Genomic DNA, 23,368 nt, shown 5'->3' on the forward strand with positions numbered 1-23,368 from the left:
GAGGAATTTCTTCACTATGAGGATGGTGAGGTGCTGGAACAGGTTGCCCAGGGCAGTTGTGGATGCCCCAACCCCAGAAATGTTGAAGGCCGGGTTGTATGGGGCTTTGGGTGGCCTGGTCTAGTGGGAGGTGTCCCTGCCCATTGCAGGGGCATTGGAACTAGATGATCTTTAAGGTCCCTTCCAACCCAAATTATTCTATGATTTTATGTCAGAGCCTACATTTACCCTCCCTTGCTTTTGAAAATCTCAGGCTAAATGTTGGCAGAGGCCATACCTTCTGTCAGTGAGAAAATTTAAGGATTCCATTTCTTTAAAAATAAATTAGCCAATATAATTACCAAAAACCGTGTTACTCTAATGTTACACAGTGATCAGAGGTTAATAATACTGGTTTTCTCTGTTAAATTGCTTCACTCAATAGTAAGTCCTGTGATATCAACTAGAGGCTAGTAGTGAAGAAAACTGCAAGACTATAAGCAAAGATGGTAAAATAGACCTCGATGAAAACAGAAATAAATCGTAGCTTACACCAAAAAGTGGACTTTTAAGGTATGTTGTGAAACACAGTAAGTTTGATAGATTACTTATATACAACAAAAAAATATAATATAAAAGATATCTACAGGATATAAAAAAAATGCTATTCTTAGTGACAGATCCAGACCTTTAAAGGTCCCTTCTAAACCAAATTATTCGATGGTTCTGTGATATGCACAAAGTAAAAAAAATACAACGCCCCAAAAGAAGCAACACAGCCAGTGTTTAAAGTTGCTTAGTTAATGCACAGAAGAATAAGACTACATTACAAAATGCATTTAACCTGCTGCTGTTATTTGTATTTATATCTCTGCCACAAGGTCTTTAGGAGAAACTTACCCATATTTTTTATATACATTTTGAATGTATAGTTCCTTTTTGCAGTTTAAATCCCTTGCTCATTTCTTCCAGTGATGTTAGTAAAGCATATCCTATATGCAATAGTATGTACACAAACAGATACAAGGAATTTTAGTATTGATTTGCTCCTATGCCACATTTTTAGTTCACTGGCACAGAAACAAATCACATTTTCCAGTTTTGTTGGTTGTACTCACTCTTTCATTGTTTATGCATTAACTAGGACATTTACACCACATGCTGCAGCTGTCAGCAAAACTTCTACGTGTAGATCTAGAGTTAGCTATGGACTTCTGGTCCATGGCTTCTGGGATGGTTCAAGCCAGACCATGAAAACTAGAGTTCAGCATTCAGGATTACAGTATCTTACATACCAAACAGAATGCAATTGTAAATCAGCATCTTGCTCATATTCATGCCTATTGAACAACTAAGGGTATGCAAGGCGTTACCGTGGGCCCTTTAAGAGGGCAGCTGGAATATCTAAAGTTTGGGTCTCATCAAACACAAATATACGTACATGGAAGAGAGCTAAACTAAGACTGGATGGACCTTATGAAGCTTTTAGGTATTTGACACAGCTTTTAGTGTGGCGGGGGAAATGAGCAGCATTTGTCTCTATTCAGCAAGGCTTCAGTGTGTCAGCTGGCCTAGTTACATTGTCTTCAGGGGAATTTGACTTACAGTACTGCCTTTGTCTGTTCTCTTCATTAAAAACAACACAGAAAGCTCTCAGGGCACTACAGCCTGTGATGTAAATATGAAACATCAGCTTTGTGTGGCCCAAATTCTCCTGGGAGGTCTCAGAGACTCTCCAAGACTGTCATTTTAGGAACCATAATTCTGAACAGATGCCCTTCTCACACATTTGCATAGATATCCTCCTCAGCACCACACTATATTCAACGAAAATAATAGCAGCACTTTGCACAATAGGAGCTGCAAATGTGTGGTAAGTCTTGAATTTCAATAGACCACATATCAACATCTTTCCCGCTGCTTAAATGAATTGACTGGTACTTTATTTTGTTTCTTTATTGAATCCTGATGCCATGATCTTTGCCTGAGAGACAGCTTTGTTTTAAACGCTAATTTCTTTCTCTGCTGTGAAACCACTGTCAAATGTAGTGACCATTTCCCTTAGTGTTCCCTATTTGAACATAGTAACCGTGGCAAACATCCAATTATTTAAGAGATATTTAAATGAGTTGAGTTGGCACAGTCAGGTGCTATTATATATTTATTTGCAGTGGTTTAGATATGTCTGAACTGGGGTGTCTGTATGCCAGAACATACCCCAGGTTATTGGTCCCTGGACTTAGGGCCCAAGGGTAAAATTCCCTGGTGATCTCCATCTACAGGACCAGAGGCTTTCTGAGTTATGTGATACAATATGTGGAATATTTCAAAGTGGAATATTTCTATTTAAGCCAAAGTACAGTTACATTTTGTCTAAGCAGTTGTGGTTTTTGAAAGTTAGACAAAATGTCCCTCTGACAGCAGATTTCTTTACAATGGTGTTTTTTAGACATTGTTTGTTTTTTGAGAATGAACACGTATTGTGTGAGGAACGATATGTGTTAAACAGATGTGTCTTCATCTGTAATCACCTCTGTTTGGGAATCCTAACTAATCTGAAAGGCAAGGTCAATCAGAGAGCCAAATCCAAATTAATAAGAGTTTTGAGTGTTGCGAAGTTTTATAACTTTAAAATTAGACCTTGGAAACTAATAGAATATGCATAAGATTTCTGGGAAAAATTATACATATGCATGTAAGTGGGAAATACATTCTGTAACTAGCCTTTGTCTCATGGCACATGATTGATGGAGATCATTCCCATATGTGGCTCAGTCCTGATAGAGGATGCTTGCTTTCTAAAACTCCAAAATGAGTCTTAGAGTGTTTTATTCGCCAACATTTTTTTGGTATCATATAGTCTCCTTAAAATTTGCTTGTGCCAGATGTGATTTCTGTCATAAATTTCATATTTAATTTGCCATGTAGCTAATTTAAGCCTATTAATATTAATACTAGATTTGTACCTAAAAGGGGGTGGGGGGAAAGACATTAAAATTTCGTGAATTTACAATTCTTGTCTTTTAGTTTTAGTTAAATTGTGAAAACTACTTTTGTGTATCAAGCAGGTAAAGGTTTGTTAAGATAACTATTTATTTCATTTGTGGAGAGTTAGTTTTTATTTTGGTAGTAAACATGATCCTGAATAGGCATTTTTACAGGACTATGTGCCATGCCAAGCTGTTGCTCTTTCCTTGTTTAATAGGTTCCTGCACAAATTCCTGTGTCCTTCCACAATCACAAGATGATCTATAGAATTGTTATGTATCTTTAAATTGGAAACTGGAATTGCAGATATCTGAAAATGGCTTTGTCATTCCTGGCTGTTCATTTCAGGGGTGTATTTATTAAATTAACAACTGAGACATATCAAGTGTTTCCCTCTGTTGTCTTTACCTCAGACTGTTGAATGTTCTCTCATTTTCATACATGAAAGGTCAGGGGTCTAACTATGTCAAAATTTTTTCTGTTACTTGACAATTTCTGAGTCAAAACATTTTGCTGAAGGCTATAGCTTCATCATGTATGTTGAAAAACTTCAGCTCTAATTTGAAGTCAGTAAATCATGACAAAATATCAAGGATGTAAATGACTAGCAAGGTCATGACTCATTTTCAACATGAAGAAATCAAGAAAAAGGACAATCAAGAAAGCAAAATGCCAGTATGAAATTGTAAACTTGGTTGTTTGCAGAATTAATTTAAAAAGGTCAGTACTATTGCTGCTGAACTGTTCTTACAGGTGCATACCACACTTTTTGTGCTGAAAGGCACTTTCTTACCTGGTAGTGCTTTCTGATTGAGACTGAAATATTCCCTAGGGATATTTTACAAATTAGAAAAATAACACCAGCAAGCTTTTGTGTCCTTGAACATGCAACACCTAGGCAACTTTCAGGGTAGATCTCTGGGGACACAGTGGCAGCTTGGGGATTCTTCGAGCAACATCAGAGCTTTGGAAGAAAATGCATCTTTTGTCCCAGATGGGGATCTTGTAAACACTGCATCTGTGCAGGGACATAAGACATAAGCAAGGACAGAGAAAACTCCTGGAAAAATACAAGACACACCGTGAGGTTTAATTTGCACCACTTTGCTTAGTTTTCTTTACCCAGATGAGTACTCTATTTTTGGAAAAAAATTCTTTTTTGGAAATATATTCATCTCAGAAAGCATGAATGAATTTACGGGCACAGAAGAAAAGCTACACCAGTGTTAAGTTTTTTTAAGGTGACTATAAGGAAGAAACTGCTTAAAATAAAGGACTCTTATTCATTTAAAAGGTATAAAAGACCAATAGATGCACAAACCCATTTATAGTCATGCGATGTGATTCTTGCTTCAATTACAGGCAAAAAAAATAAACAAGGAAAGGATTCTTTGATTTTCAGTTGGGTTCAATGTTTGTATCTAATTAGCCCTTGCTATGGATCTCTGCTGCTTTAACAGGTTAATTGGAAGAGGTGGTGCCATCTTCTACATAAGAAAAAACTTCTTCTGTGTTAAGAATGAGCCCATTAAAACAATAAGTTGCTGCAGAAAAATATTTTCTCTCAGTCTAATTTACCTCATGGAGTACTCTTGAGTCATCATCAACCATGATGATCCACAGTTACGCTTTAAAGATTGTACAAAGTTTAAGAGAAAGTATTCATTGTGAAAACACACAGTCTTCATAATACAGAAAAAACGCCACTGATGCCACTGTAGTAGTGCAAAAATTAGGCCCATCAAAAAAATCTGTGATTGTCTATAAAGGGAAAATGTCAAAAGAATTATAAACTCTGAAAAAAAACCCTGAAGGTTTCTTCATTTGGAACTGGAACAAAAGAACTGCAGACAACAATTCGGAATGAACACATTCCTTTCTTAAAAGGCATGGGAGGGAAAGAGCACGGAATAACTGCCCATTTCAGTCATAAAAAAAAAAGGTTTTTTCTTTAAGAATGCCTGTAGAGACATTTGACATTGCAGAAGCAAGAGTTCAAGATCTACAAACATTACACCAAAGAACAGGAAAAGGGTGCCCATGCGTCAGCTACATGGCATACAGAATCCGAGCATACCTTCAAAATATACTACTATGAAAATGTACTATATATATGATGAAAACTGCATTTGAACATATTTCTTACTGAGAATCTATTTGCACTTCATGTTATACAATGGCAAAATCTTCAGAGCAAGTCAGACTTAATATTTGTATTTCAAGCTAGACTCACAACTTGACATTTTTATATTTGAGCTGTTTAGTACTTGGAATGTGTTACAGAATACTGAGACAAAAAAGCTTAGGGGTTTTTGTCAATATTAATTCCTTCCATGTATCTGCTTCTGCTCGACTCATAAATGGTCTACAAAGGCTTTGGCTATTCAGCCTACTTATTTGAAAACATATAATTTAATCTGTCCTTCTGGAGGCATCTTTATTTTGAAAACATCTGAAGCTCTCATATTTTTTTGTCCCTACTAATCCTGCTGTTTTAGTGGGAAAAAGACCTTACAGTGACCTTCCAGCACCTGAAGAGGGTGTACAAGAAAGCTGAGGAGGGTGGAAAGGAACTTTTTACAAAGGCATGCAGTGATAGAACTAGAGGGAATGGGTATAATCTGGAGACGTGAAGATTTAGACTAAACATAAGGAGGAATTTCTTCACAATGAGGGTGGCGAGACACTGGAACAGGTTGCCCAGGGAAGCTGTGGATGCACCATTCCTGAAAGAGTTCAAGGACAGGCTGGATGAGGCCTTGAACAGCCTGAGGTGACACTGCCCACGGCAGGGGGGTTGGAATTAGGTGATCATTAAGGTCCCTTCCAACTCAAATCATTCTATGATTCTGTGTATGAAGTGAAGTGGAAGTAGTTTCAAAACTGTGCTGCAAATTCATCTAGAATTCTAAAAAATGTTACCTTTAGCATCTAGAGTCCTAATGCAATGGTGTCATGAATGGCGAAAAGTAGTTTTCAGTTTATCAAAGAAAATAATCTGTTTTAGTTTCTAAAATATTTACACTATTTCACTCATGCATCATGTTTTTGGTGTGTGCGGTTCTGGCTTTTTGTTTTGGTTTGATCTTTAGAAATAAACACAGATTTAAATAACTGCTAGCCTAGCTGCTATCCAGGCAGCTCTACCTAGGTTGCAGAATATAATTTTCCCTTGTCAGTCAACAAGATATTTTGAAAACTTCCACACAATTTTTTCAAAACAAAGCAAAAGAATCCTTCAGTACTGCATTATGCAAAATAACATGCAACAAGGAGTTACTTTGAGGAGACAGCTACATAGACAGTAGAATGCCAAATAGTTTTGAATTCCTGACGATGTCCTTGACTCTGCCCATTTATGCAAATACTCATATGCATGAAGTCAACACAAGCATAAAGCATTTGAAGGGCCCAGACCTAGCATTTAACAAATTATTTCTTGCAGGTTATTTTGCAGAGGTTTTAAAATGGAAGGTATGAGATACATATTTTTTCTAGATTTTGTGTTAAAATATTAATGATTTGCTTTGAAGTACAAGAGATAGCTTTTCAAAATTTTTCTCAAAATGTTTATTTCAGACATTTGTTGAATAAATATAAGCAGACTGTACTAGTTTAGAGCTGTCTGAATTTGTATTACTTACACAACAAGCTTAAATTCAAAGACAAATACTGGGAAATGATTAAACTCCAAACCTGCAAAGACTTAGGCACATGCCTAGTATCACTAATTGATCAGTCCACTGGTCTGTTTGCATACATAAAGCTAAATACAGGATTATTTCAAAGAACTGGCTGTAGATCTGCAATATTAGACAGATGTTTTGATTCATAGTTTTAATACATAATATAATACTTCTTGCATGAATTATTTTCTACTGACAAATTAAATTGTTCCAGTGCCAGAAAGTGAGCTATCCTCAGTTCATTTTACTGGTTAAATAATAATCATTCCTTCAAATTGATTTAAAATGTGCTAATTAAGTCTTCAACAAATTTTGTGGACTCCAAATTTCTTAGCTCTGTAAAGAATTTAGAGACACACCATTCTCTTAATATGCGCTTTTGGAAAAAATATCCAAGGTGTTAAAGAGTTTGATCTTCTGCAATTTCTTCCTATGATGTCCTCAGCTGGCCTTTAAAAATACTTTCCAAAATGTTAGCTGTGTCAAAATACAAGGCCAGGACAAGGAGATACTTCTGATTTCACAATGTACTGTGCCAGTAATGTGCACAGTAATTTAATTAATCCATTATGAAAGAACTGATATGTCTGTCATACAAAATGATAAATGTTAGTAGATGTTCTACCAACCATATTCCTCTAGATAGCTCTTTCTGCAGCAAATAATTGCAAGCATTAATTAAAAACCCTTTTAAATGATAACTAGAAAGGTAGCCCTTAAACTACTTTAATTTTCAGTTTACCTTTTCATATATTTGCTTAGTTTATGTCCTCTTGGACAATTTCCATCTTCCTATCTTCCATTCCTCTCTCAGCTTCCCCATCATCTATTATTTTTATCTGGTTCTTTTCCCACTCAGTGTTTTCTTAGATTCTTTGTTTCATATTATCCCTATCTTAGCTTCTTTTGGAAAGTATCAATGACTATGAAAATCGTTTACTTCTAAAAAATTCTTCATCTTTCTCCAGAGGCCAGAAAACACCAGCTCTGCTCTTCTGTAACAAAAAGTAGCATAAAATAAGATAAAATCTTCTCCAACAGCTCTCTCCTTTGCAGGTAACCTGCCATTCTCCTCTCTGGGATCAGTTTGTATTGGCCTGCCTTTGTGCTTTAACTCTAAAACAAAACTCTGAGGCATGTCTGTACTTACACCAGTTTGTTTTCATGTTTTTCCAAAACAATATCCTGAGCTAAAAGCCTAAGGATTTTCCCAGATGGGCTTCTTGTTCCTCCTCGAAGCTGTATTCCATCATAAGGGAATGATGGACACTGTTCCTGTCTACGTGGGCAAGGGATGCACTTCTGTTCGGATGCTTAGCTCAGTCAGTAAGTCAGCTCTGCATCATCTGGCAGGATCCAACATACAATACCTACTAATAAGAGAGGTGATGTTTGTGCTGCCTTCAGTAGCTGTACCTGGACATGTCCTTGAGGCCCAAAGCCATCCAGTAGCATGTGCTTGTGATTAAAGCAGAGAAGCCTGCAGGTCCATTGGGAGTTCACACACTGCATCCTTTGCACACACGAACAGAAAAGTACTCTTATCCTGTGTATTGTGAAGTCATTTGCACCTCACATAGGACGTCTTAGTTTGCAAGTAAGTTCCTAAGATTCCCGCCCTGTTAGCCTCCCCCCACCACAACTTTCTTTGTATGCTACATTTAAAGGTTTTTGCTGCAGTCTTTTGGGGACAACTCCAGCTCAGCTGACAGATGCATTGCCTGTTGAGATAGGTGTCCTCATGCCACCATCTACAATCAAGAAGCAAGCAGTCAAGTAATGCTGCAACTATCGAAAGTGGCATTGTCTGTCGTATTCATAGACATCCGCTCTCCCTCCCTTGAATGAAGATGGAAACCTGTGGTCTCCTATAAGCTCAACTATATTATTCAAGCTTTCAGACAATGGCCATTATAAAACTACCACTGCCTTGAACGCACGAACAGGACCTAATTGCCTGAATCAGTTAATAATCTCCTTTTTCTGCAACCCTCCCCTTTAACCTCTTCTCCCCTCTCCTAGGTGTTTAGCTGCCTTTGTTTATGGTCTGCTTTGAATGGCACAGCTGTACATGCTTAAATCTGACTGACATGAAAACAGTGGTTTTGAAAAACATCTGTGGGAAGCCTCATTTGTGACCTCCACACGCTCCTCCCAAGTACTAACTCAGAAACTGCAGTTGCACTCAGAGTTTTGCTCTAGTGTGAGCTATGGCATGGATGTGCTGTTCCTGGCATTATATTTCTGCTTGCCTGCCTGACTTGACTTCCTGACCTGAGCTCAAGACTGCATCATCGCTACAAACATGTTGGGTCAGCACTGGGCTGTTAGCTGAAGCTGGCTACTGAATCCTTTCTCTCCAATTTTTTTTGGTGTACTGCCCTGTGAGCCTGGTTGTCCCCATGAGTCTTGGTTTGTCTGCACTTACAGAGCAGCCTTCTATTTTCTGACAAAATCCTTCAGGGTAAGAAACTCATTTCTAGTGCCTTGAGATAGGCATTATTTTGTCTATATGTGTAGTGACATTGTACATCCTTAAATCTATTCCAGTACTTACATGCTGCATCCACCTTTTGAAGCATGAATATTGAAGTATGAAGTATGAGATAGGTATACAAATTTTGCTATAACTGGGAGGCATCAGGCAACTATTCCAGATCCCACACATGTTCAGGTGTCATATTCTCATATCTATCCAATATCCATCATATGGGCCCCTAGTTGTACATAGCAATTTTTTTTCTCTCATATTGCAGGCTCGGACGATAGGCTCACAGTCTTCTTAGAGACCCTCTGCAACGTTACCCAGACACCTACACGGTTGCCTCAGTCAGACTACAAACTAATTCTGAGTACAGAAATTTATTGCCATGCCTGGCTACAGGATGATATTTTGTGGTCCTGAATGACAGCTCAACGTCCCAGTGGTATCCTCAGCATCATAGTCTATTGAAATCCCAAGAAACCCAGGCAGTGCTGACTCCCTCTAGAGTCAGCAGGAAGTTTCACCAGGACCAGATGCTGTAGGACACTATTACAAACAATAAGTACTTTTGCTTTGACCAGTATTCTTAGAGGAAGTAGAACCAAGCCCCATAAAGAAAAAAGCAGTCAAAATCTGAGCTCATTTGTTTTAAAGTTGTGACATGAGAGATTCAGCAGATGGATTTTTTTTCAGTCCATATTTGTAAGAAATTGACCGTTTTAAAACTTCCCTTAAGTTTCAACTTTATGAAATTGACATTTGCAAATATATGAAAATAAATCACTTTTTAAAACCCCTAAGGAATATTTTTCCCCTTTCAGTTGTGAAAATTATTTTTAGTATATTCTGATAAATTTTCAGCATTTTAAACTGAACTGGAAGTGATCTAAAATAAATATTATTTACTTAACTTCTATCTTTATCATACCAGCTATTACACCTTACTACTTTCCATGGATAAGTAGCATGTAGATTCTTAAACAGCTGAAACCTTTGATCCCTTGACAGAAAATAGAACTATTATTTACATAAATATAAACCTTCAGAAAGCAGAAGAAAATTGGTTTATCTGCGATGTACCTTGCACATTAGAATTATGAAAGAGTTTTCAAAAAAAGAAAAGAATAAAACTTCATTAAAAGAAAAGTCTCCTCACACCATGTTTCCAACTATGCACTATTTCCAGCTAGCGCATATATATATATAGCTGTACATGTATATTTCAGGATTACCTTACTGTATTCACAGGAAAGGCAAAAACGTCTGCCAGAAATAATGAAATCTTAAGAAAAAAAAACTTTCATACTGAGCAGTTTTTGCAACTCAGTTTAAGTGAACAAATCTGAAGCAATCAGTGTTAAATTGGCATTCATTTTTTTCCCTCATCTTTATGTTTGAGAGTATCATAATGTAATGAATGAAGGAAATAATCTCTCTTTTAAACTAGTGAATATGAGGACTTGCCACTGAATATGATATTGCATGCACTGTGATGATCTGCATCCTAGGACTACATATACTTTCAAATGGAATATGAGCCTTTAAAAGGGCTGTAAGAAAAGCAGGGTATAGTGCTAAGAAAATAAGTTACGAGTTGAGAAATGACATACACCCACAATGATCAACAAACTAAGATTTACTAAATTATGGTCCTATGCCTCGAAATTCAGACACTGAAAATATAACTGTCATGTATAATTTTAGGAACATTTCACTCAGCCTTAATCATCTATTGCAAAGTATGTCTCCTTATGTCTAGCATGGGCTTACATATCTTGCCTGATTAGAGTTGAACTTACTTACTTTCTGAAATCCTTGAAGAATTGTAGAACTCCAGAAAGTGACTATTTAAGAAAGGAAATAACTTATTATAAATGAGCCATTTGTAACTTCAAATACATTTTAAAGCTTTTCTCTTCTTTGGGGTAATCATTCTATTTCTTTTTTTTTTCAGGCCACAGTTTTATTATATCCATTCTCATATATTAAAATACTGCTTTTGGCAGAAAACATCAAGCATAAACTAATAACATTTATTTGGGGTTATTTTCTTGTTGATTAAAAATATAAAACTCTTTTTTTTTAGTTAGTTCACTAGTGTAAGAGATTTATTTCTGTTTCTTGAAAGATTTCCTCCATAGATTGGAATCTAAAGTAAAAGCCTACTGTTGTGCTTGGAGAGGTGACATCTCTTGTTTTCGGAAAAAAGATGCCCCTATATTTAATCCACAAAGACTCTAGGCCTTCTGTTTTTTACAGGTAGACAGGAACTTGATCTACCTATGATCTGAACAGATGCAAGCTTTTTTAGGTATACTAAGAGGAGTCCCAAAACCTACTGTGAAGGAGGGAATATTGGCACAGGATCAATGCGAAAATATCTGCATTTGTATGACTCCCTGCTGGCTTGGACTGTGAACAGGGTGACTGCAGTTTGGTTGTAAAAAGCCATGATGCACTTTTCTGCTTGATTTAAAGAGAAATTTCTATCTCTACGGAAACTTTGGGGGAGTAGGGGGCTAGAGGATGTTCCCTCTGGAAAACAAGAGCTTAAAGACCTCTATGCTGTATGACTGAAGTGATCAGATATCTGATCGGGTGATTAACACCAGAAAAAGAAAAGCTTTTCAATTTACAGAGGAAAAATATTGCTAATATTCCTCCTGGATACCAAGAATAGATAGTTTGCCCAAGCATAAAAATGAAATATGTGGCAACACCAGAAAAGTAGTGAAGATTATTGTCAAGATTGTGGGCCTTAATAGCAGACAGTCCTCCATGTCTTATTTAATGTGAAAAAGGTATTATTTAAGAGCTTTCAAACTGATATATTTTGAAACCTTAAAAACGTTAATATTTTATTTGTGGTAAATGAAACGCACTTCATGCTGAATGTATTTAAACATCATCAAGAAATCAGTTAAAATGGAGTTTGGTCTGTCCATGAATCAGATTATATGGAGAGCAACAATACTCTCACTTACCTTCTCTCTCTTTTGCCTAACCACCAAATAAGCAGCAAAATGAGAAAAGCAGAATGGCAGATGTGAGTCCTTAGCTCTGTCTTGTATGTAAGGGGTGAAAATAGCCAGAGAGATAATCACAAGAAACCTGGTGATGAGTACTTTCTTTAGAGTGGGGCACAGAATGGAAGGCAGATTCTGAATTCTTAATCCTTCATGCTGCAGTCTTTTTCTGGGACACTAAAGAAGCAGTTCTTTGCTTGGGGCAAAGCCACAGCTCGGTCCAAAGCCAGCAAAGTCCATCTGTCTTATGTACAACAGATTGGCCAAGTTTGTAGCACAGATTTACACCATGGGCTACAACTGCGAAGAAATAGAATTATAAGGCTATTCATTAGTTTGAAACTTTCTTGAATATAAACCACCAAAGTATTTTTTCAGTGTGGGAAAAAATTTAGGTATAATCAAGAACCATTGGTCAAGCTGCAGAAGTTATCATAGGTTGGAATAGGGCTCCCAATTTTAACTGCTCAGTTATAGAATCATGCTGATTTTTGCTCTTTTTCTGCCCTAGTATATCTTGCCATTTATTTCTTTGGGATGACACAACTTCAAAAAAGGGATAGGAACAGTTACCAATTTATGTTTTAAGATCAGCTTCAGAATAGCCAGTAGGCCTCCATGGAGAGCAGCAACATGGTTAAAATTTCTGTAAAATGTCAACTGAAACAGGGCAGCTCATAACAATAACTGCTCAGTAGAGAGTCCAAGGAGTTTGCCTATTCCTTTTGCATTTCAGTTTCAGAAGAAAAGGTCATTCCTGGCTCCATGAATATATGGAGTTTTAGGAAAACCTCAGCTCAGTCTTTAAATGATGCCTCCACCCTAGAAATCAGAAATTTCATGTCAGGTACTTGTTATTAGCAGGTCTCATTGGCAAGCCAAAGTACTCTAGAAAAACCCCAAAGCATGCTAATTTTAGGTAGTCACCCATTCAGTCTATAGTATCTCACTTTTCCCGTGGACTGAGTGGCATCAAGAACAGGGTTTTGGAATTAATCACCTTTGTATTCCAACATCTGAGTGTGGCAAAGCTCCTCTTTGGATCTACTCAAAATCCTGAACTATACTGGAATGATGAACATTTTCTATCTTTACTTACGCAATTATTAAGCATGGTTTATTGTAATATATAAGTAAATTCTGAAAATTCTTTATTTTCTATTACAATTAATTATACCATTTCTGAATAATATTATTTTTTCTGACATTGGTCCCTCATTTCTCAAATTTTTTCACACCATTTGTACCTATTTTGACTCAGGAGAGGAATTTGCATAATTGAACTCACCATCCACACACAGTCCAAATCTCATATTCCATGTGTTTGTCCCAACAGTCAAATATTCCACTAAGAACCTCAACCTGTCTTATGCATTTTATTTCCTTCTCTTCTTTTTTTAAATAAGTACTTGTATTTTCTGTGGTTTCCAGTATTTTCCTTAGTCTGATTTTGCTGTCTGTTCTTGTAACACCTGAAATATCATATACACATGTTATATTCCATGTCCCATCAACAGGATTTTCGGTCCTCCATCCTCCAGTTCTACCTGTTCCTGCAATTAATTTCCTGCGTCTGTTTTACTGTCAATACCATCTTTTTTTTTTTTTCTTAACACTGGTATGTTGCATAGGCCTAAATCTAGATGGCATTCCTGTGCATCTTTAGCACTCTTCTGTTTCATGAACTCTAACTAAGTCTGGACTTCTATAAAGGGAAAGATGATAAAACAGGACAAATTTTATTCAAGCCCTGTTAGGAGCTGCTACCATTCAATAAGACACCTGGAGAAAGACTCTACAAACAGCATTAGCTAGACATCCATGTAGCCTAAGCCCACATGGATTGAATGGGTAATCAAATTTTTTTCTGCATTTATCAGTTTGATTTCTCTCCAGATTTCTCTTTTTTCCTCTTTTCTCTTTTCCGTGGGATCACCTACCCACCTCTGCTTCCTTGTGAGTCCATATTCACTTCCATACATATCCTCCACTTCCTTCACTACAATAAGTTCATTTCTCTACTATCTGTATTTATCACTAGCAGGCTTTTTGCCTTAGCTCTAGGGACACAGATTCTTTTCTGCAGTGATAGGATCTGCCCTACTTGTTCAAAAAATATTTGCCAATCCTGAATTTCTTGAGTAATATTTTTACTGCTATAGCTGATTGTGTCCCCACAACCAGTATCTGTAATCTTCAGACTGATTTGTCCATGACGTTTATCAGGGAACACTTAATATATGAGTTACTTGTGTTAGCTGTCACCCAAGGATAGTGCACCTTCAACACATTGTACATGCCAGCATCTTCTGATCTTTCTCTTCCTTTTAATTTTTGTTATTGCTGCCTCAGTAGTTGACACTGTCTTCCATTTCATGTATCTAGACCAAATGAAAGAATGAAACAACACTGAAAGTCTTTTTATTAACACTCCTTGTGCTAGACAACATGACTGTGAAACTTTCTGCTTAGGCTAGTCTTTTCCTTTTTGAGCACAGGAACAATTAACTGTCCATCAACTACAATGAGAGATTGTCCTCAACAATAAGTCCTCTGCACTGTCACAAAATTCGGACTCTACAAACCTCAGCCAAGCTCTTATTTTTAAAGTTGTGGGATATGGGTCTTTTCATCCTCAGGATAGACCTTTCCTTCTATTTAGGCTGTTGACTATCAGATCCAACTACTCTATGATCAAAGCCAGGAATTCTGTTTACTGTCACATGAACGACACTGAACTTGACAGAGACTGTCAGAATCTGACAGACTTTGCAATGAGAAATACTACAAACTGCAACCAGAAAAACCTAGCAAAGCACTAGGCAAACAAAAGCTACAGAAAGAAATACAAGACTTCATCTGAATGATATAAAACAGCCCACTCTTACTACTAGACTGCTTCAACTTTGATGTCAGTTGTTATGGTGTTTATTGGTAGTACTGGGGATTACCCCTTGCAGCTCCCCCTGAGTGACTTCAATCTGTAAACATGCTTCAGCTGATGGCTCATCCACTGCAGGACGATTCACTTACTGGCAGGCTAGTCAGACACTTGAGATATCTACTTTTGGGTTGAATGTCTAGCTGACTTTTCCCCCCATTTTTATGAACTGAATGCTTGTGAGTGCATGTGGCAGTTTTCAGTCGGATAGTCCAAGGCATAACTACTCTATGGCTAGTATTCCTTTGTATCTCTTTGAAAAGAAAAGAAATAAAATGAAATCACAGAAACCATATATTTCAGATTATAAGACTGAAGTTTAAAATTCTAGTTCTGTGTCAGATGCTTTAAAGAAATACCTTAACTGCTTTCTAAAATTGTTCATCTATGTTTTTGTTTATGGCTTATACTATTATAAGCATTCATTAAAAGACAGAAGCTGCAAAATGAAGGTAGTGCTCTCATTGCTCTTAACATACTGTTGTACAAGTCATTATTTGGTCTACAAACCTCCAGTAAAGTGTAGCCTGTTAAAACAAATATTGTTCTGAAGAACTTATGTGGTCCCTAGTCTTTGAAATCAGCTGAAGTAATAAACAGGACTGTTCCAAAGCCATTAATATGGGGGGGGATAACCCAAAAAGCATGAATTTTTCCCTCACTGAAGTCTATGGCTTGTATTATTAATTTCAGCTGGAGTAGTATCATACTGGAGGGGGAAAAGTCCTGTCACTCTGGTGATGAGATAAGGTAGGAAAGTATTCACAAATCTGAACAGTTTTTGCTGTGACATTTAATATGACATTATTCAGTGCCACTCATTTTATGACAGAAGCAGGTCCAAGGCTGATTACCCAGGGTGGCCCTACTAGCCCACACTAACATAGTCGTACTCTTCCTCATAGTTATATATTTCTATATGGAGTGACAGAGGGCTTTTTAAGCACACTGTTCCAGGTATACTGAACTGAGGTTACTTTCTCCAAGGAAAATGTATAAAATTATAAATGTGTTTCTGAGGGAGATAGTCCTCTTAGGATTTTAGAGAAGACTAGAGGAAGAAGCAGCTGTACGATAGGCATCATAATGGATTCCTCAGAGCATGTGGTGATGGCAGCTTTCCCAATGCTGTCAGTCAGACAGAGAAGTAGTCAATGTTATCAAGAAGCATGCAAGGAAGAAACACTATTACAAGGGAAAAAAGTGCATGGTGTTTTCAAACGGATTTAGGTGAAGCCCAAGGGAGAGGGTGATTGAAAAGATGCAGGGAACTGGGTTGACAAAGATGAAGAAAAGAGTATGTGTTTGCCAAAAATGTAGAAGTTTAAAAGGACTGGAGTTTTACTGAGGAGTCCCCACTAGACCAGAGAGTCAAAATTTAATCTGTCTGGAAACAGAGAAAACCTCCATCTATTCAAGTATTACATTGGTATGAGTGAAAAGAGAGAAAAGAGTTACTCCTGATACCTTCATTCTCACCGGTAAGCAAAGTAATTTCTCTTTTTAGAGAGGAAAGCTTAATATATTTATGAAAAGGCTGCTACCGTGTTAATATTAGTAATAGTAATATTAGTACTAGGATGCTTCAATCATTGGAGACTTCATTTTAATTACATCTAGAAAAATATAATATGCCTCTAAAAGCATGTGAGTGGCAGAGGCATGGAAAGCAGGCAGCAACAACAGCTACTACTACAAATTTGAATGGGCTCATAGATTTCTGTCTTCTTTAAATGGAACAGAAAAATACTAACATTCCAAGTGAGAGTATTTAACTAGAATTTCAGTGCAAGGCCAGTCTGCCCAGATAACATCTTACTGTCTCCTGAATCCACAGAGATGAGAGGTATAAAGTAAGTAGAAACAAAAATAGACACCCACAAGACAATAACTTAACTTTCGCCAGAGAGACTTTGATGTGATTTAACTCTCACTTCTATGAAAATCAAGAGAGCAATTAATACTGTATGAAAATAGTAAAAATAATAGTTAGTACTAATCTTCATAACTGTCACAGGACTGTGAGAAACAATAAACAGTTTTTGTAGGTGAGTGTCAGTGCTCAGCTTCAGCATTTAAGAATCTCACATGGTCATTACAACTACACTCCAGTGCCATGAACATTCTTTCTATATTTAAGAGTGAAAAAAGACAACACAAGTAGATATAGAAGATTGTCTTCTGTTAAGAAAGTGGTGTTGCTTAATCTCAAGGCATCCATAAAATAGATTAAATGGGTTCTTACAGAGGAAGAAACAGCAGTTGGATCTGTTGTGGTAAAATAAGTACGTTTAGAGGTTGATATCAGAGGTTTTAATTAGAAATGGATTATTTAGATAGGCTTCCAGCCCAGAAATAAGAGGAATGGAAATTGCTTGCCTACCACCTTAAAACTCCATAAACGGACAGTCATTATGAGGGATCATGAATAAGCAGGTCTGTTCTTTTAGCAATTTTGCAAGGACATTTGTGCTCATGTGAAGGAGAGCAGTTCTGTTCTTCAGTTGCAGTCAACAAAAGACTGTGCCAGTGTTACTGCTGGTCAGTTCTAGTTCTGACTGGCAGAAGGCACCACAAAACTACACCATAAACGTGGAGGCAGAACACAGCAGCATAAATCTTTAAATAAATACATATATACATTTTCCTTGATGCTCATTCAGATGGCTGGTTTTCTTTAACTAGAAGCAGTATTGACCCTCTCTATTATAAACAAGCAGTCACATATAGTTCTGTTAGTGTAGCGAGTCAGATGGCCATATCCCTCCTGAATATATGAATGTCTCCTCACCTTAAGAAGCTCTTATTTTTTGGCCTGCTCAAGCATAACCAAATTATTATGTTTGTCCACTGATAGAAAAGCCTGGTATTGCAAATTCTGTGCAAATGACGACTGCCTATGGTGTTCAACCAATTTTCACAACTCTTCTGGAGTAAATTACAAGGGATATATGAGGCACACTGCTTCTGGGTCCAGTAGCACTCACAGGTTCTTCTGCTTTCCCATAGCGTGGCACCAGCACAGGCACAACCCAAGAACCACCCAACTACAAGACAGAGGTCACAGTGGAAGAGTGGTGAGGCTCAAAGTTACAGTCAGAGCTCTATGTGATTCAGGTTAAGCCTTCCTTTTACTGCATCTCCTGTAAAGACAGATAAATTAATCAGTGATATTTTAGTGAACATTATTTGATTATTTTATTATTTGATAAAAATTACAATAATTCCCTAAGCATAGTAAAAATAATGGAAATTAACACAATGAAAAGTAGTTTAACACATCAAAATAAATACTGTACATATAAAGAAAGAGACAGTAAAAACTGGTTATAATGAAAGTTAAGTGAAAACAATAGAGTTTCAGGAAGTCTGAATGTGACTTTTTACTGGAACTTCATTTGACATTGGAATATGCATTTCTGTTTAACAATCAGTGTCCAGAATGTACATGGCCTTTAAAGTTCATATGAGTTTAAGAAAAAAAGCCACGTTCTTCATTTAAAATTAGATAAACTTTAGAGACCCTTCATTTTGCAGTTTCGCCTTCAGACCTGGTTGGGGAAAAAAAATCTGTTGAAAGTTTCGTGATTTTCAAAGATGTGTTTAGCTCATGGGGATGCCTTTGTAAAATGCCAGCCACTAGGAATATGATAAACCCAAGATAAGGATTTACAGTAAGAAAAGGAAGATGTAATATTTAGAGTGTGCTGATGGAAAAGCTAGGAGTGGATATAGATTAAAACAAGTTATATGTATCTCTGCTGAAGTATCTTTTATTTCACAATTATTTTCTTCCTTTTTTTTTCCTGTATGACAGAATGATAGAATATTTTTTTTATATTACAAAGTCATAAAATATTTTTTTAAAACACAAGAATTGCAAAGTTAACTTTTGCTATTTAAAAGAAACGTTACATTCTCTCTTTCTCACAAAGCTTTCCTGCATCATCAGAGAACAACTTTAAGATTACATGTGTCTTCTTGTTCTGCCCAAGAAAATTTGTCAGTAAGAACACATGTTGGTGGCCTATTGGCAAAATTGCTGCAATTTCATAATTTACTGACATCACACCTAGCATAACAACTAAAACTACCTTCCCATGGGACATCTGACCAGAGAATGGTATACTAGTAGAGTGGAAAATCAAAGTGTGCAAAAACTTCCCTGCCATAAAAGATGAAGAGAGTACATTTCTACGATGTGTAATCCAAAGTACACCAATGTGCACAGTCCATTTAAAGGACATAGTTCTGGATGCTAAAACTCATCTCACACACAATTTTTTTTTTTTAAAAAAAGGTACAGAATTGCTATTTAAGTAGGTGAATTAACTCAAGGTGAAAATACCTTCCTGAATAATAGAATCATAGAATCATAGAACAACCAGGTTGGAAGAGACCCACCGGATCATCGAGTCCAACCATTCCTATCAAACACTAAACCATGCCCCTTAGCACCTCGTCCACCCGTGCCTTAAACACCTCCAGGGAAGGTGAATCAACCACCTCCCTGGGCAGCCTGTTCCAGTGCCCAATGACCCTTTCTGTGAAAATTTTTTTCCTAATGTCAAGCCTAAATCTCCCCTGGCGGAGCTTGAGGCCATTCCCTCTCATCCTGTCCCCTGTCACTTGGGAGAAGAGGCCAGCACCCTCCTCTCCACAACCTCCTTTCAGGTAGTTGTAGAGAGCAATGAGGTCTCCCCTCAGCCTCCTCTTCTCCAGGCTAAACAATTCCAGGTCTCTCAGCCATTCTTCATAAGGCCTGTTCTCCAGCCCCTTCACCACCTTCCTTGCTCTTCTCTGGACTCACTCAAGAGCCTCAACATCTTTCTTGTGGTGAGGGGCCCAGAACTGAACACAAGATTCGAGGAGCGGTCTCACCAGTGCCGAGTACAGAGGGAGAATAACCTCCCTGGACCTGCTGGTCACGCCGTTTCTGATACAAGCCAAGATGCCATTGGCCTTCTTGGCCACCTGGGCACACTGCTGGCTCATGTTCAGTCACTGTCAACCAACACCCCCAGGTCCCTCTCCTCCAGGCAGCTTTCTAGACAGACTTCTCCTAGTCTGTAGCACTGCATAGGATTGTTGTGCCCCAAGTGCAGGACCTGGCATTTGGCCTTGTTAAACCTCATGCCATTGGGTTCTGCCCAGTGGTCCAGCCTGTTCAGATCCCTTTGCAGAGCCTCCCTACCCTCCAGCAGATCCACACTTCCACCCAGCTTAGTGTCATCCACAAACTTGCTAAGGGTGCACTCAATGCTTTCATCCAGGTCATTGATAAAGACATTGAACAGGGCTGGACCCAGCTCTGAGCCCTGGGGAACCCCACTTGTCACTGGCCTCCAGCTGGAGTTAACTCCATTTCCCACCACTCTCTGGGCCCGGCCATCCAACCAGTTTTCCACCCAGGAGAGTGTGCGCCTGTCCAGGCCAGAGGCTGACAGTTTCTCAAGCAGAATTTGTATGTAGGATGTACATACAAAGATGTCTTATCTAGCAAACAGATTTATAACAAATGTTTGTAAAGTATGGGTTCTTTCAAGTTTTGTTAAAATATGAACACTGTGGTGTAATTGGAATAAAATTGATACTGGCCTGAAAGGTGGAAATTTGAGATGCTCATCAACTACAGTAACCTGTCAGCACAGAAGTACATGAATATTATCTTTACAAAAAATAAATGACTGTTGCTTTCTTTACTGTAAATTTTTATCACCAGTGATTTTATAACATCGTTACATTGATAAAAATAACACTACCAAAGAATGAACCCCTATGGCAAGAGCTCTTAGTGACTTGATTTTATGGCATTTGGTAGAATAAAAGAGGAAGTATCACATAACAGATGTAAATGTTTTCCTTTTGAGTAGCAAAATGCAGTGATGACATAAATGAATAAAAAAAGCAGAAGGATACTACACAGTTAATTTTAAAGTTTTTCCAGTCAGAAAGGTAACAGAACACATTATTTCAAAGAAAAAAGAAGATTTTGTGAAAGACATAGCTGTGTCTTATGAACTAACTGAAGTATGGAACCTGGCCTGATATAGAATTTTGGATGTGCTAGTTCTTGATTGAAAATGTGCATAATTTCTCCTTTTTCGAAGTCAATCTTTCATCTAAAGACCTGGGCTGTGTTCAGGGATTCGTTTCTGTAACTCTGGGTAGTTGCACCCCCATGTCTCAGCTGTGCGTCCCAGTATCTTGGTGTGTTTATGTTTGCTGGAGCCAGAGATAAATACTGCTTTTTGTTTCTTTCCCTTTCTAGTTTTTCTCCTTCCTTGAAAGCGTCTTTCAGGGTCCTTTTACCTGTCTTCATTATCCTTCTGTTTATCACTCTCCTTTTCTCTTTCTTTGCTCTCTTTCAATTCTCCTTTGGGCTTTCTTCCTCCGCTTGAGTTTTTGTCTTTAATTTCAGTGTCTCCTCTGTGCTCTTTGTCGCTATGCCTTCTTTGTTCTTCTGATTTGGATTCTCTGCCTTCCTTATCACAAGATTTAGAGGACGGAGGTTTCCCTTTAGCATCAGCTCATTCCCCAGCTAAGATCCTTTTAACAGCAGCATCACTGGACATCTTATTTAAGCAACATTTCCCAATGGCTTGCAGAAATTCATTGGTTTTCTCAGGTTCGTGTCCAGCCACCACACACATTTGTTTTACCTACAACGGTTCTCCTGTTACAACAGCATCAATTGCCTTCTGAAGGAAGCTGATTTTAGCATCTTTATCGTTAATGTTATCTGACTCCAATTCAAAATCCATGTACAGTCCTTTTAGGAAACCTGTCGCTGTAATAACCTCAGCGGTGATGTCATGCAGGTAGCAGAAGGGAGGGCGGCCAAGCAGGTGCTCACTGAGTGGCGGCTGCCAGATCACACGCCCCAGTGACTCCTGCATCTGCCTGACATCTGCATCCATCACTGCAGCAGCCACCCTGCCAATGGCGGCCAACAGTGGCTCCCATTGTGCACCTTGAGCTTGCTCTCTCTCATGCTCTCACTCCCATGCTCTCGGGCTCTCACTTCCACACTTCAATCTGCCCAGCCTGGACCTCGCAGCCTGGAAGAAGCTCCTGTTGTCACCACGTGTTCCCAAGAACTGGTGCCATCGATGTGGTGATTTCTTTCCTTCCGCTTCTCTCTCTTTCTCTCCCCTCTCTCTCCCGTTACCTTATGGTGTGTGTGTCAGATCAGATCTGAGGGATCTGGGCTGTGTTTGGGGATTTGTTTCTATAACTTTGGGTAGTCGCACCCGGGTGTCCCAGCTGTGCGTCCCTTGGTGTGTTTTTGTTTGTTGAAGCCACAAATAAATACTGCTTTTGATTTTCTCCCTGGGAGTGACCTTATTGGCCTCTGGATCATTGCACAGATAAACAAATCCACTTCCCCCCTCCAATCAGGGCTGGATGTGAGTGTGTTGCTTGTGGGTCCGCGTTGTGACACCACCGCTCAGAGACAATGCATTGATTACTTTAGAAATTGCATTATCAAGGATTTTCCATCACTGTAATAAATAATAATTCTGTTACATTTTTATGGAACATCACTCTAGTGAGCTATTAACAAGTACTTAATAGTTATTATTTCAATATATCTGATAAGTATCATAAGTCTTCATACAGAAAAATTATGCAAAGATAGAAAAGCCCCATGGGCCTAGCTGCAGCCGTGAGAGGATTACATTGGTAATGCACATGGAAACAGAAGACGCTTGATTTTGAGCTCTAGTTTTGCGGTTCCTGTGGCTGGTTTGACATCCAGGCGCATTTAGATGGCAATACTACTATTTCTGCACCGGGCTTCCTACTTCTAGGTGTTTAGGTGAGTACTGTCTGTAAAATAAGTCATAATTATTATGTCAATGCATAGAATGAGGGCTTCACACATTCTTCTGCCCATTTGAATTATATAACACATTTAAATCAACAGAAAGGAAGGGCAGGCTGGAAGGTCTTTCATTTAGACAAACTCTTGTGACTCATTTATATATCCCAAGCACAAAGTAAATTGGGATTAGAACTATATAAGGGTAATTTCAACTACTTTAGCTCTTCTCTTCCTCTCATCAACAAAAGTAAATTTTGTCCTGTGCTAGTAGGACATGCGAATGTGCATCAGCCATGCAGGGCTGAGTTAAAATTAAAAGTGCATATTTTACCTGGATTTGACAAGTGTATCACACTAAACAGTACAGGCTATAATTGTGTTAAACAGGGCTCAGAATTTTTTTCCAAAGACCTTTCTGCATACATCTATAGACCT

The 23,368-nt window shown here is 38.0% G+C and overlaps 1 protein-coding gene across 1 annotated transcript; it reads right to left on the reverse strand.

Moving 5' to 3' along the window:
* Positions 1 to 21,360: 21,360 nt before the first annotated feature.
* Positions 21,361 to 22,025, reverse strand: LOC138720369 (TRAF3-interacting protein 1-like). Its single transcript, XM_069856558.1, is given in 1 exon segment — positions 21,361 to 22,025. A coding segment is annotated over 1 exon segment (612 nt). The 3' UTR covers positions 21,361 to 21,413.
* Positions 22,026 to 23,368: the final 1,343 nt, after the last annotated feature.

This window comes from Phaenicophaeus curvirostris, chromosome 4 (genome assembly GCF_032191515.1).
Source record: "Phaenicophaeus curvirostris isolate KB17595 chromosome 4, BPBGC_Pcur_1.0, whole genome shotgun sequence".
NCBI lineage: Eukaryota > Metazoa > Chordata > Aves > Cuculiformes > Cuculidae > Phaenicophaeus > Phaenicophaeus curvirostris.